Source organism: Cebus imitator, unplaced genomic scaffold, assembly GCF_001604975.1.
Source record: "Cebus imitator isolate Cc_AM_T3 unplaced genomic scaffold, Cebus_imitator-1.0 Scaffold61, whole genome shotgun sequence".
Taxonomy (NCBI): domain Eukaryota; kingdom Metazoa; phylum Chordata; class Mammalia; order Primates; family Cebidae; genus Cebus; species Cebus imitator.
The window spans coordinates 4,948,832-4,960,317 of NW_016107376.1; the positions used below are offsets into that span (position 1 = coordinate 4,948,832).

At 45.7% G+C, this 11,486-nt stretch overlaps 1 protein-coding gene and 1 pseudogene across 1 annotated transcript in view; both read left to right on the forward strand.

The window, feature by feature from the left end:
- The window catches only part of LOC108305183, a 40,667-nt pseudogene extending 34,895 nt beyond the window's left edge, over positions 1-5,772 (forward strand).
- A 2,685-nt stretch (positions 5,773-8,457) lies between these two features.
- NMT2 (N-myristoyltransferase 2) overlaps positions 8,458-11,486 on the forward strand; it is a 61,497-nt gene continuing 58,468 nt past the window's right edge. The window contains 1 exon segment of the mRNA XM_017529801.2: positions 8,458-8,679. Coding sequence (XP_017385290.1) covers positions 8,570-8,679 — 110 coding nt within the window. The 5' untranslated portion in view covers positions 8,458-8,569.

An 11,486-nucleotide genomic window follows, 5' to 3' on the forward strand; every position in this document is an offset into this window, starting at 1 on the left:
GAAGCTTGAGAGTAGAGCAGTGTTTACTAGCAGCTAGGAAGGGAGGTGGAGAGGGGACGAGAGGGGTTGGTTAATGGATATAAACTATAGTTGGATGGGGGAATAAATTCTAGTGTTTTGTAGCACTACAGGGGGATAATAGTTAATAATTTATCAAGTATTTTCAAATAACTAGAAGAGAGGATTTTGAATGTTTCCATTGCAAAGAAAGGATAAATGTTTGAGGTGATGTTTTTTGCTAATTACTCTGATTTGATCAATAGATACTATATGTATGTATTGAATTATCACACCACAGCCCGTAAATTCTATGGGCTGTATTATTAGTTGCCCTCCTAAAACAACTTTAGGATGAGGTGGAAGGATCTCTTGAACCCAGGAGTTAGAAGCTGCAGTAAGCTGTGATTCTGCCACCGAACTTCAGCCTGGGCAATGGAGCAAGACCCTATCTTAAAAATTTTTTTTTTAATTTAAAAAAACAGCTAAGGCCAGGCACAGTGGCTCATGCCTATAATCCCAGCACTTTGGAAGTCCAAGGTGGGCAGATCACTTGAGATCAGAAGTTTGAGACCAGCCTGCCAACATGGTAAAACCCTATCTCTACTAAAAAGTACAAAAATTAGCCGGGCATGGTGGCACATGCCTGTAATCCCAGATTCTCAGGAGGTTAAGGTGGGAGAATTGCTTGATCCTGGGAGCCAGAGGTTTCAGTGAGCTAAGATTGTACCACTGCACTCCAGCCTGGGTGACAGAGTGAGATCTCATCTGAAATAATACAAATAAAATTTAAAAACACCTTTAAAAAGGTATTGGGCTGGCAAACAGGGAAATTAGGGGCCATGGATTCACTGATTCATTCTATAGCTCTTAGGAAGGGTCCTCTTGGTTTCAGGCACTGTTTAGGTGATGCAGATACAGAGAGAAGTACATGATGTATGATTCTTCAGGAGCTGCTGGGCCAGTGCTGGGATGACGGCTAGCTTATAAACCCTTGGCAGGGGAGGCAACACAGAAGCTGTGTCCTTAGTGATGCTGGGAGTAAGGAAAGGGCATTTAAGGGCCTGGTGCCTCCAGAGATAAGGAAGGGGGCCCAGGGCAAATGGAGGACCTGGAGAGGCTCAGGTCAGACCTAAGACCAGGGGTAAGGTGAGGCCAGGGTGTGGAAGGCCTTGAACGCCAACCTAGCGGGATTTGACTTGATGCAGAAGGCAACTGGGCGCCACAGAGTTTCTAAGTCAGAGGATGAGCATGCTCAGATTGCTATGGAAGAATTTTCCAAGCAGCACTATTGAAAAGAGCAGTGAAGCCTGGATGTAGGGAGACTGGACATCTGGAGACCACTGCAGCCCTCGTCATGTATACAGCTGGCGCTCACTTCTGCCCCTCCTTTGTTTCCTCCTCCCTCTCCTGGTTTTCCTCTATCTCCTTCCTCTTCTTTACCTACTACCCTCACTTTCTTTACCAGTTACTTTTTCCTCCATCCTTTCTTCCTGAAAAGGCCAGAAGCTCTAATCATGGACAGGCTAGAATAGATTCTTTTGCCTCCTCTAGTATTTCTACTTCTAGTTAAAATATCCAATGAGACAGCGTACTACCAGAATATCATCCTTATCAAAAAAGAAGTAATGGACTCTGGCAATAAACTATCCAACTCTCCAGTGATGCACACGTGGAGAAAGCCTGAACACATTTAAGGAGTTTGGCGAGCAGTGTAGTTTCAAGGTGACCCAACTCATACAACGGAGGCACCTTCCAGCTCCTAAATGAACACATGCCTCCATCTGCTGTGGCATCATTCCGTATCCTCTAGAATTTTCCTTGGCATCACCCTCAAGCCTCAACTTGTCCTACTGGGACAAGATGCAGACTCACCAATTGTGAAGTTCTGAAATGCAGCTGATCTGCAATACTCACCTGGCACCAACCTGCTGGTTTGAACAAGTATGAAAACCTTTCTGCAGAATACCAAGCAACGGGGTGAAAATTACCCTCACAGTGATCGCAAGAAACGCTCCTCCAATGCACAGTTGCAAAAGGTGCAGGGTAGTTACAGGGTTCCTCAACAATTAGAAAGAAATAGTCACTTACAAAATAAAACCCAGCCAAACACATCTCTAAAGCAAACCAGCTAGGAAGAATAGCCAGCATATTGCTAAAGTAATGGGCTTTGCTTTTGTGAGCCCAGAATGGAGAGTGCAAACTAACGGTTTGGCATGAATCTTTTTCGGACATAGCCAGGTATGCAGATAGTAACTGTGATAGTAAAAAATGAGTATCTTTAAGGATTTCTTTTGGTCTTTGTTTTTCTGCAGGTTGGTTAGTTATTACTGTAGAATAAAACACTCCAGGCCAGGTGAGGTGGCTCACACCTGTAATCCCAGCACTTTGGGAGGCCAAGGCAGGCAGATCACTTGGGGTCAGGAGTTCGAGACCAGCCTTGCCAACATGGTTAAACTCAGTCTCTACTGAAAAGATAAAAATTTGCGAGGTGTGATGGCGGGTGTTTTTAATCCCGGCTATGCTGGGGGCTGAGGCAGGAGAATTGCATGAGCCCAGGAGGTGGGGGTTGCAGTGAGCAGAGATGGCACCACTGCACTCCAGCCTAGACAACAGAGTGAGACTCCATCTCAAAAAAAAAAAATAAATAAATTAACTTTTAAAAATGAAAAGAAACACTCCAAAATTTAATAGGTTAAAACAACCAACTTTTTTTTTTTTTTTCTGAGACAGAGTCTCTTCCTGTCTCCCAGGCTGGAGTGCAATGGCACAACCTCGATTAAGTGCAACCCCCGCCTCCTGGGTTCAAGCGATTCTCCTGCCTGAGCCTCCTGAGTAGCTGGGATTACAGGTGCGCACCACCATGCCTGGCTAATTTTTTGTATATTTACTAGGGATGGAGTTTCACCGTGTTGGCCAGGTTGGTCTCAAACTCCTGACCTCGTGATCTGCCTGCCTTGGCCTCCCAAAGAGCTGAGATTACAGGCGTGAGCCACTGTGTCCGGCCCAACGACAATGATTTATTATTTGTCAAGTTTGCTGGCCAGCTGGGAAGTTATGCTGACCACACAGGTGGGCTGTCTGATGTGTCTGTGGTCAGCTGGTGCATTGACTAAGTACTGGAGAGTCCCCACGGCCCAGGCTGGCTCAGCTCGGTTCTTCCCCGCATGTAGCCAGACAACGCAAGCTTGTGTTCATGGTGGGGTGTTGTTCTGAGGGGCAGGAAGGAAGCTCTCCATGCCTTGCCCTGTCACCCACGGCTCTTTACTCCTTCCATTGCTTGACTTTCCATTCCTCTGAACTGCATTCTGGGCTATTTCCTCAGATTTTATCTTCTAGTTAATTATTACTTTTTTAGATTCTTTTGCAATTAAAAGTAATTGCAGGTCATGCCTGGTAGCTCATGCCTGTAATCCCAGCACTTTGGAAGGCCAAGGCAGAGGAATCATTTGAGGTTAGGGGTTTGAGACCAGTCTGACCAACATGGTGAAACCCTGTCTCTACAAAAAATACAAAAAAAATTTTAGCCAGGTTTCATGGTGTGTGCCTGTAATCCCAGCTACGTAGGAGGCTGAAGCAGGAGGATGGCTTGAACTGGGGAGGCAGAAGTTGCAGTGAGCCAAGATCGCGCCATTGCACTCCAGCCTGAGTGACAGGAGTGAAAGTCCATCTCAAGGAAACAGGTACAAAGCTCTCAAAGCAAGAAAGAGTTTACCAAGTTACAAGAAAAAAAAAAAGAAAAAAAAAATAAAAATAAAAAAAAAAAAAAAAAAGGCATAATACTCATTGTAATTGCATATTTTCTTATAAATATATAACTATCCCCAACATATTCCTGTATTATATTTTATTTTTAAAAGTTTGTTATTGTTTTGGTCTAAAACAATATACTTCATAAGAAGAAACAGTGGTTACATGTAAGTGCCTGATTATATAAAGAAGCTGTATTACTGCATACCCATTAGAATTACTGCTATTAGAAAAATAGAAAATAACAAGTGTTGAAGAAGAAATGGAGAGACTGGAACTCTTGTCTACTATTGGTGCGATTGTAAAATGGCACAGCCACTGTGGAAAACAATATGGCAGTTCCTCAGAAACTCTCAGAATGACCATATCATTTAACACTTCTTCTGGAAGATACGTTTAAAAGAATTGAAAGCAGAGTCTTGAAGAGATATTTGTACCCACGTATTTATAACAGCATTCTTCACAATAGACAAAGGGTGGACACAACCCAATGTCCATCAATGGATGAACGGATAAGTAAAATGTGGTAAATACATACAATGGAAGATTATTTAGCCTTAAAAAGTGACGAAATTTGGACACATGCTATAAGGTGGTTGAACCTTGAAGACACTGTGCTAAGTGAAATACAGCAGTCACCAAAAGACAGATACTTTTTTTTTTTTTTTGAGACAGAGTCTCTCTCTGTTGCCAGTTTGGAGTGCAGTGGCACCGTCTCAGCTCACTGCAGCCTCCACCTCCCAGGGTTCAAGCAATTCTTCTGCCTCAGCCTCCTGAATAGCTGGGATTACAGGTGTCCACTACAACGCCCAGCTACTTTTTGCATTTTTAGTAGAGACAGTGTTTCACCATGTTGGCCAGGGTGGTCTCAATCTCCTGACCTCATGATCTGTCCACCTCTGCCTCCCAAAGTGTTGGGATTACAGGCGTGAGCCACCGCACCTGGACAAGACGGATTCTTTATATGAGGTATCTAGAGTAGTCAGACTCATAGAAACAGAAAGTAGAATGGTGAGTTCCGGCGCCTGAGGAGAGAAGGGGGATTGTGGCTTAATGGGTGTAGAGTTTCAGTTTTACAAAATGAAAAAGGTTTGGAGACTGGTTGCACCATAATATGAGGATATTTAACACTATTAAACTGTACACTTAAACATGGTTAGGATAAGCAGATGCAGTGGCTCACGCTTGTAATCCCAGAACTTTGGGAGGCTGAGGTGGGTGGATCACCTGAGGTCAGGAGTTCAAGACCAGCCTGGCCAACATGGTGAAACCCCATCTTTACTAAAAACTACAAAAATTAGCCAAGTGTGGTGGTGGGTGCCTGTAATCCCAGCTACTCTGGAGGCTGAGGCAGAAGACTTGCTTGAACCTGAGAGGTAGAGGTTGCAGTGAGCTGAGATCATGCCATTGCACTCTAACGTGGGCAACGAGAATGAAACTCCTTCTCAAAAAAAAGAAAGAAATGTGGTTAGGATAGTATATTTTATGTTGTATGTATTTTACCAAAATTAAAAAAGAAGTTATAAGTTAAAACAAGACCAAGTACACAATTACAGTCTTACATCCGTAGTAGGAGTGGGCCGGGAAGAATAGAAAATTCCCAAAGGCCCCTTAAAATACACTGGCGAGATACTACTTAGCCCAGGGCCTGGTGGCTAGGCTGGCTCTCTCCTTTCCAATCGGATGCCTCTGCCGCAAACGTGCTCTGCCAGATCATCGGTCAGGCCAGGAAGCATCCGAGCTTGATGCCCCTCTTTGTATTTACTGGAGCTGGAGGCACTGGAACAGCACTGTATCTCTTGCATCTGGCATTGTTCAATCCAGATGTTAGTTAAGACAGAAAGAATAACCCAGTGTCCTGGAACGAACTGAGTCCCGATGATCAATGCAGGTTCTACTCAGTCAATGTGGATTATAGCAAACTCAAGAAAGAAGCTCCAGATTTCTGAATGAAATGTTTCATTATAAAGCTGCTTTAGAATGAAAGTCTTCCAGAAGCCATCCACACAGTTTTCTACTTAACCAGGAAATAGTTCTCCTCTAAATGCATAAAATCATGTTGATGTAATCTATTGGAGATTACACCGATTAATAAATAACTGAAACTTGAAAAGCAAAAAAATACACTGGCAACTACTCTACAGTGCTCCCATCCACCAAATAAACTATTTTCTTTTTTTGAGATGGAGTTTTGCTCTTGCTGCCCAGGCTGGAGTGCTCAGCTGACTGCACCCTCTGCCTCCCGGGTTCAAGTGATTCTCCTGCCTCAGCCTCTTGAGTAGCTGGGATTACAGGCATGGGCCACCATGCCCAGCTATATTTTTATATTTGTAGTAGAAAAGGGTTTCATCATGTTGGCCAGGCTGGTCTTGAACTCCTAACCTCAGATGATCCACCTGCCTTGGCCTCCCAAAGTATAGGGATTACAGGCATGAACCACCGTGCCCCGCTCAAATAAACTTTAGATCTGAGATGCCGGAAGATGCCACTTGGCTCCGATTCTCCAAACTTTGGAATTAAGCCAGGGAAAGAAGTAAAAATGTTTAAAAACATAGTGTTTCCATACAAGACAGTAGGATTTAGGAAGCCCCAGGCTTATCTGTAAACTTTTCCCTCCTTCCAAAGATGAATGCTGTAAGACATTTGTATTATGTAATACTTCAGTACTGTACCGACATCTAGACCAGCTTCTTTCCATTCTGGGGAACAGATGTTCCCTGTTAGTCGTTGTTTTCTAGTGTTTCACTGGTTTTTGGTACCCTTATTTTATTTCTCTAGGATTATTTGTTTTTTAATTCTTTCTTAGAGCAGTTCTTGGTCAAAACTTATGAAAAATCAAATAAATATATGTATACTGAGTTTCCTTTGCCTTATTTTTGTTTGTTTGTTTGTTTGGTTTTTTTTGAGACAGAGTTTCGCTGTCTTTGCCCAGGGTGCAGTGCAATGGTGCGATCTCAGCCCATCACTACCTCCGACTCCTGGGTACAAGTGATTCTCTTGCCTCAGCCTTCTAAGTAGCTGGGATTACAGGCTTGAGCCACCACACCCGGCTAATTTTGTATTTTTAGTAGAGTTGGGGTTTCTCCATGTTGGTCAGGCTAGTCTCGAACTGCTCACCTCAGGTGATCTGCCCACCTTGGCCTCCCAAAGTGCTGGGATTACTGGCGTGAGCCACCGCATGCAGCCACCTTATGTTTAAACAAACTTTTTTGGAAAACCTTCTGACAGGTTAGAGTTGCTGATCTGATTGATAGGCTTGCTCCTGGCTAGTTTCCTGTTGGTTACGGAAGCTGGCTATGGTTCTCCAAAAACCATGTTCATAGAGGTGAGCTGCAGGAACCTCATTGATCTGTACTTGCTTTTATCCTAAAGTTTCACAGAGGTGATAAAGTGACATTCTGCCTCAGAAAGAGTTGCAATTGTTAAGGACAATATTGTATTTCCTTTGTATTTTGGCCCCATTTGCACTTCTTACAGAATTTTAGTTGTCTCAATGCCAAACAGCTGATGGACTTTGAAATCGTTCTGCAATTTTCATCTTTCCATACTTCTAGCTCATTGCGTTTTAAAAACAGTCTCCCTTGGGGAAAAAAGCCACAGAATGCTCCTAGTATCTTCTGCAAATAAAGGACCCACCCAAAAAATTCAGGTGATTCTTTAAAGTCTCATGTTCCTCACTCAGAGGGTTCTGATGACTACGTTTGCAAAAACCACCGCAGAAACTTCCGGTGGCCTGGCAGGACCTTTGAAAAAGATCATCTTAGCAAAGCAAAGCAAAGGACAGGGCTGCTCTGTACAGAACGCAATATATTTGCTATATATTTGCTGCTGAACTTTGCCGGCCTTCTGTTTGGCAGTCCTACAGAGTGCATCCCTTCTCTTTTCTGAGAGAGACAAAGGACAATTTCAGCACAGAAGGCCGTGCACGTTTGCTTGGACATCTATGTCATGACCTTGACCTTGGGAAAGCCAGAGTGGCCTACCTGAAACGGTCCAATCCCCCAGCATCGTGGATGCGTCCCCATGTCCCTCAAGATGCCTGTTCTGGTCTGAGCTGTCCGTAGTGTTCAGGGAAAGCAGGGGTAGCTCAAGAATTTCTCTGTCAAGAGTTTTAGGGCTGCAAGCCTGGTAGGAACTGGGTGGTGGGAAGGTTGGAAGTACTCTGTTTTGACTTTGAATCTGATTTCATAACGTATTAGGATAGACAGATGCGAAATGGAATTGTTAACAGCATGTATTGAGAGGGCGGGAAGAGCTTCTGCAAAGCCCCAGACCTCAGCGCCTACTGCTGAGTTGGAAACCCCTGCACAGATTGGGAGCGCTCCCTAACTCATCCAGAAGTAAAATCTCATGGCCTATGTTACAAAAATGCCACTCATGATAGCAAGTCTTGCACGTTTGCAGCCTTGAGAGCCTAGCCCCAGGCAGAGGTACCTCGCGAGTTTAGGTAACAGGGATCTGTCCTGGGCCCAGATGGCCAAGGTGAGCAGGGATGGCGCTGACGGGGCGGGGCCTGAGGGGAGGGGCCGCAGCGGTGGGCGGGGTTAGAGGGCGGAATTGAAGGCGGCGAGGCGGGGAGAGGCGGGGCTGGACGGGGAGGGGCCGGAGAAGTGGGCGGGGTTACAGAGCGGGATTGAAGCCCTCGGGGCAGGGCGGGGAAGGCGGGCAGGGCGTGGGCGGGGCCGGCCGGCGGGGCGGGGCGCGGCGCCGGGGCTCAGACTCCGAGCAGGACGGCGGGCGGCACTAGAGGGAGCTGCGGCCGCGCCCGCCCAGCCGCGCCGGCCCGGCCCGGAGCGCCGCCTCCCCAGCCAGCGCCGCCGCTATGGCGGAGGACAGCGAGTCTGCGGCCAGCCAGCAGAGCCTGGAACTGGACGACCAGGACACGTGCGGGATAGACGGGGACAATGAGGAGGAGACGGAGCACGCCAAAGGGTAGGGGCGGCGCGCGGGCGCATTGGGCGCGACAGGGCGAGGACCGCGCGCGCCAGGGGCTCCCGCTCCGGTGCCGGCTCCCGGGACTGGGGGCCCCTCGGCCGCTCCGTCCCGCGATGGCTTCGCAGCGGCGCGGAGCCCACGGTGAGGTCCGGGGCGCGCGGCTGGCTCCGGAAGAGGACAGTGTGCGGGGAGGCGAGGCCCGTGGTGGGCGGGGAGGCTGGGGCCCGCGCGGGGACGGGCAACGCGACTGTCACCTGCCGCGCGCCCCCGGCCGGCCTCGCCCATTCCCGCTGGCGGCCTGGCCCTGGAGGCGCGTGCTACCTCGCCCGCGGGTGGCACTGATGGGCGCCGAGGAGAGGCGCGCCGCCCTTCCCTTTGTGGCGGACGCAGCCTGGGGTGGGAGGTCGCCCTCCTCTGCCCCCTGCCATCCTTGTTAAGTGCCTTCAGATTCCCTCTCAGCAGCCGCCACCCGAAAAGAATGGGCAAACGGGAGGGTGGAGCGGCATGGAGGTGCCCCTGGTGGTGTCAGCTGCCGGCGGCGAACTGTGCAAAGTTCTGCCTCCTCGGCCAGGTCGAAGGCGCCGAGGGGATCCTGGGCCCGGCTCCTGCTGGGGACACTGGGCTTTGCACCGCCTCGGGTGTCCCTAGAGCTCTTCAGAGCAGGGCCGACCCCCTGAACCCAGCTCTCGCTGACCTGGCCGCATCCAGTTTGCAAAGCTGGTATTTGATCTCCAAAACTCAATTCACCAGTCCTTTTCACACTTGATTGGATTTCTTAATCCTTTGCATTTGCCCCCTTTCTCCCCTGCAGACTTGATTTGCTCTTCTGTTAGAGAAAAGATTGCTTCAGGTGAAGGCATGTGCTGATGGTCTTTTTAGGGGCAGGGGGTCATTTAAAATAAAAACTGGTGTCCTTTTAAATTGGTGTTTGCATTACCCTTTTACCCTGTTGGATTCAATCTATGCACTGGCCCAGAGCGGTTCTTGCTTACCCCCTTAGAAGTGAGATTTTTCGAACCGTGGTGAGTGATGGAGAAGTGGGTCAGCTTAGAAAACATGATAGGGAGGCCTGAGTCCCAGATGGTTTGGTTCATGGAGAGATTCTTGAAATGATTGATGATTGAAAGTGTAAATCCCTTGCATTCTACTTGTCTACTTGAAGATTTATTAAATATTAAAGGGACTTTTTACTGACCTCTAATTCATTATAAAATAGTCACAAGAAATCAAGGAAAAGAAAAACTATGTGTGTCTCCCATTTCCAAGTTTTTCTTTTTTTGCCGTGAATACTTAAATGTCGGCTGCAAGAAACGAATGTTCGTGTCTAGAATTTTTTTTTTTTTTTTTTTTAAAGAGAGGAAAGGAGATTGGACAGAAATCTGAACCTGACTTCTGTTTGTGCAGCGATAGAAATTTGCTTGTGATAGACAGCTAAATACAAATACGTTTTGAAACAGTAGTTCTAGTGCCAGAAATGGGCCCTGGTGCAGATGCAAGTTGATGGATTAACTTCAGTACCTGTGTTATCTTTCTGCAGAGACCCTGGGCAAGTTTTCTCTACTGTAATTTCTGTTTACTGTCACTCCTTTGATGGTTACTGTAGCTTGGGGGCTTGATTAGGACTTCTTTGCTTACACTGTTTTGAATGTTCGTGGTACAAAGAATTCCTCATCTGTGTGCCCATTGATCTGAACCTGTCCCCTGACACCTTTCAAGAAGCTAAATAAAGTTCCCAGAGTAGCACTCAGAGCCATCTGTGCTGCCTTCAGGAGTTTTCAGTTTTGTCTATTAGCGCATTCATTATATATTAGCAAGGTTAATCAAAATTTAGAGATGCCCCATGGACTGAAATGTTTTCACCAAGGGCAGATAACATGTTAATAGCTTCTAGTGGGAAAAGATTGACATAATGGTTATATTGTACTGTATTTAAATGTAAGGAGATTAAGAAAACTCCCAATGACTGCTTTTGCTGGATTCCTTTTTGGATTTGAATTTAGACAATGTGTGCCAAGTTTGGGGGAGTAATTGTGTTTTATTTGGCTCTTGTACTGATGATATTGCTGTACAAACCTAGGTTTTCTTTAAGTAGCTCAACTTTGGAAATGTTAAAATTTGAAAGACTCTTTCTCTACTTGGCCTCTTCATTCCCATCAGTTTAAATAAATAACAAACAATGAGCCTTTGGATGAATCAGTAAGAACATGTTTCACCTTTTAAAGGCAGTTTGTCAATTTGAGGCCACCAGGCATCAGCCAGTGCAGAGCGGTAATTTACTGAATAGTACCCTTGTGGCCTGAAAGGATTCATTTACCCCACCACTCAGCATAATGTATTTATTAGTCGTTTTAGACATACTAAGTTGAAACTAGAGCCTCAAATAAGAGCAAAATACGTAATTAGAGTCCTGTTTTGTACCAAAATATATATGTAAATATGTAAAACTGCATATGCTTTTCTTTTATTATCATGGAATTTTCTTCACGGACTAAAAAGGGTATTTCATTTTATAGATAATGCTGAGTCCATGAATGAAATATAAGATGTTTTATGTTTAATTAAAAGCAATGGCATAAGTATTATAAAACTCTTGAATCTCACTGTGTTTATATATTGTTTTTCATGGAAAATATTGTTTTACCTATACACATATTAAGTAAAACACCAAATCCTTACATTTGGCAGAAATTGTGAAGGTAACACACAAACGATGAATATAGCAAAACACTGGATTGGAGATCCATCTCCTCCCTTCGTCTTCTGCCATCCTTTCCGTATCTTTTTTCTTTTTCTTTTTTTTTTTT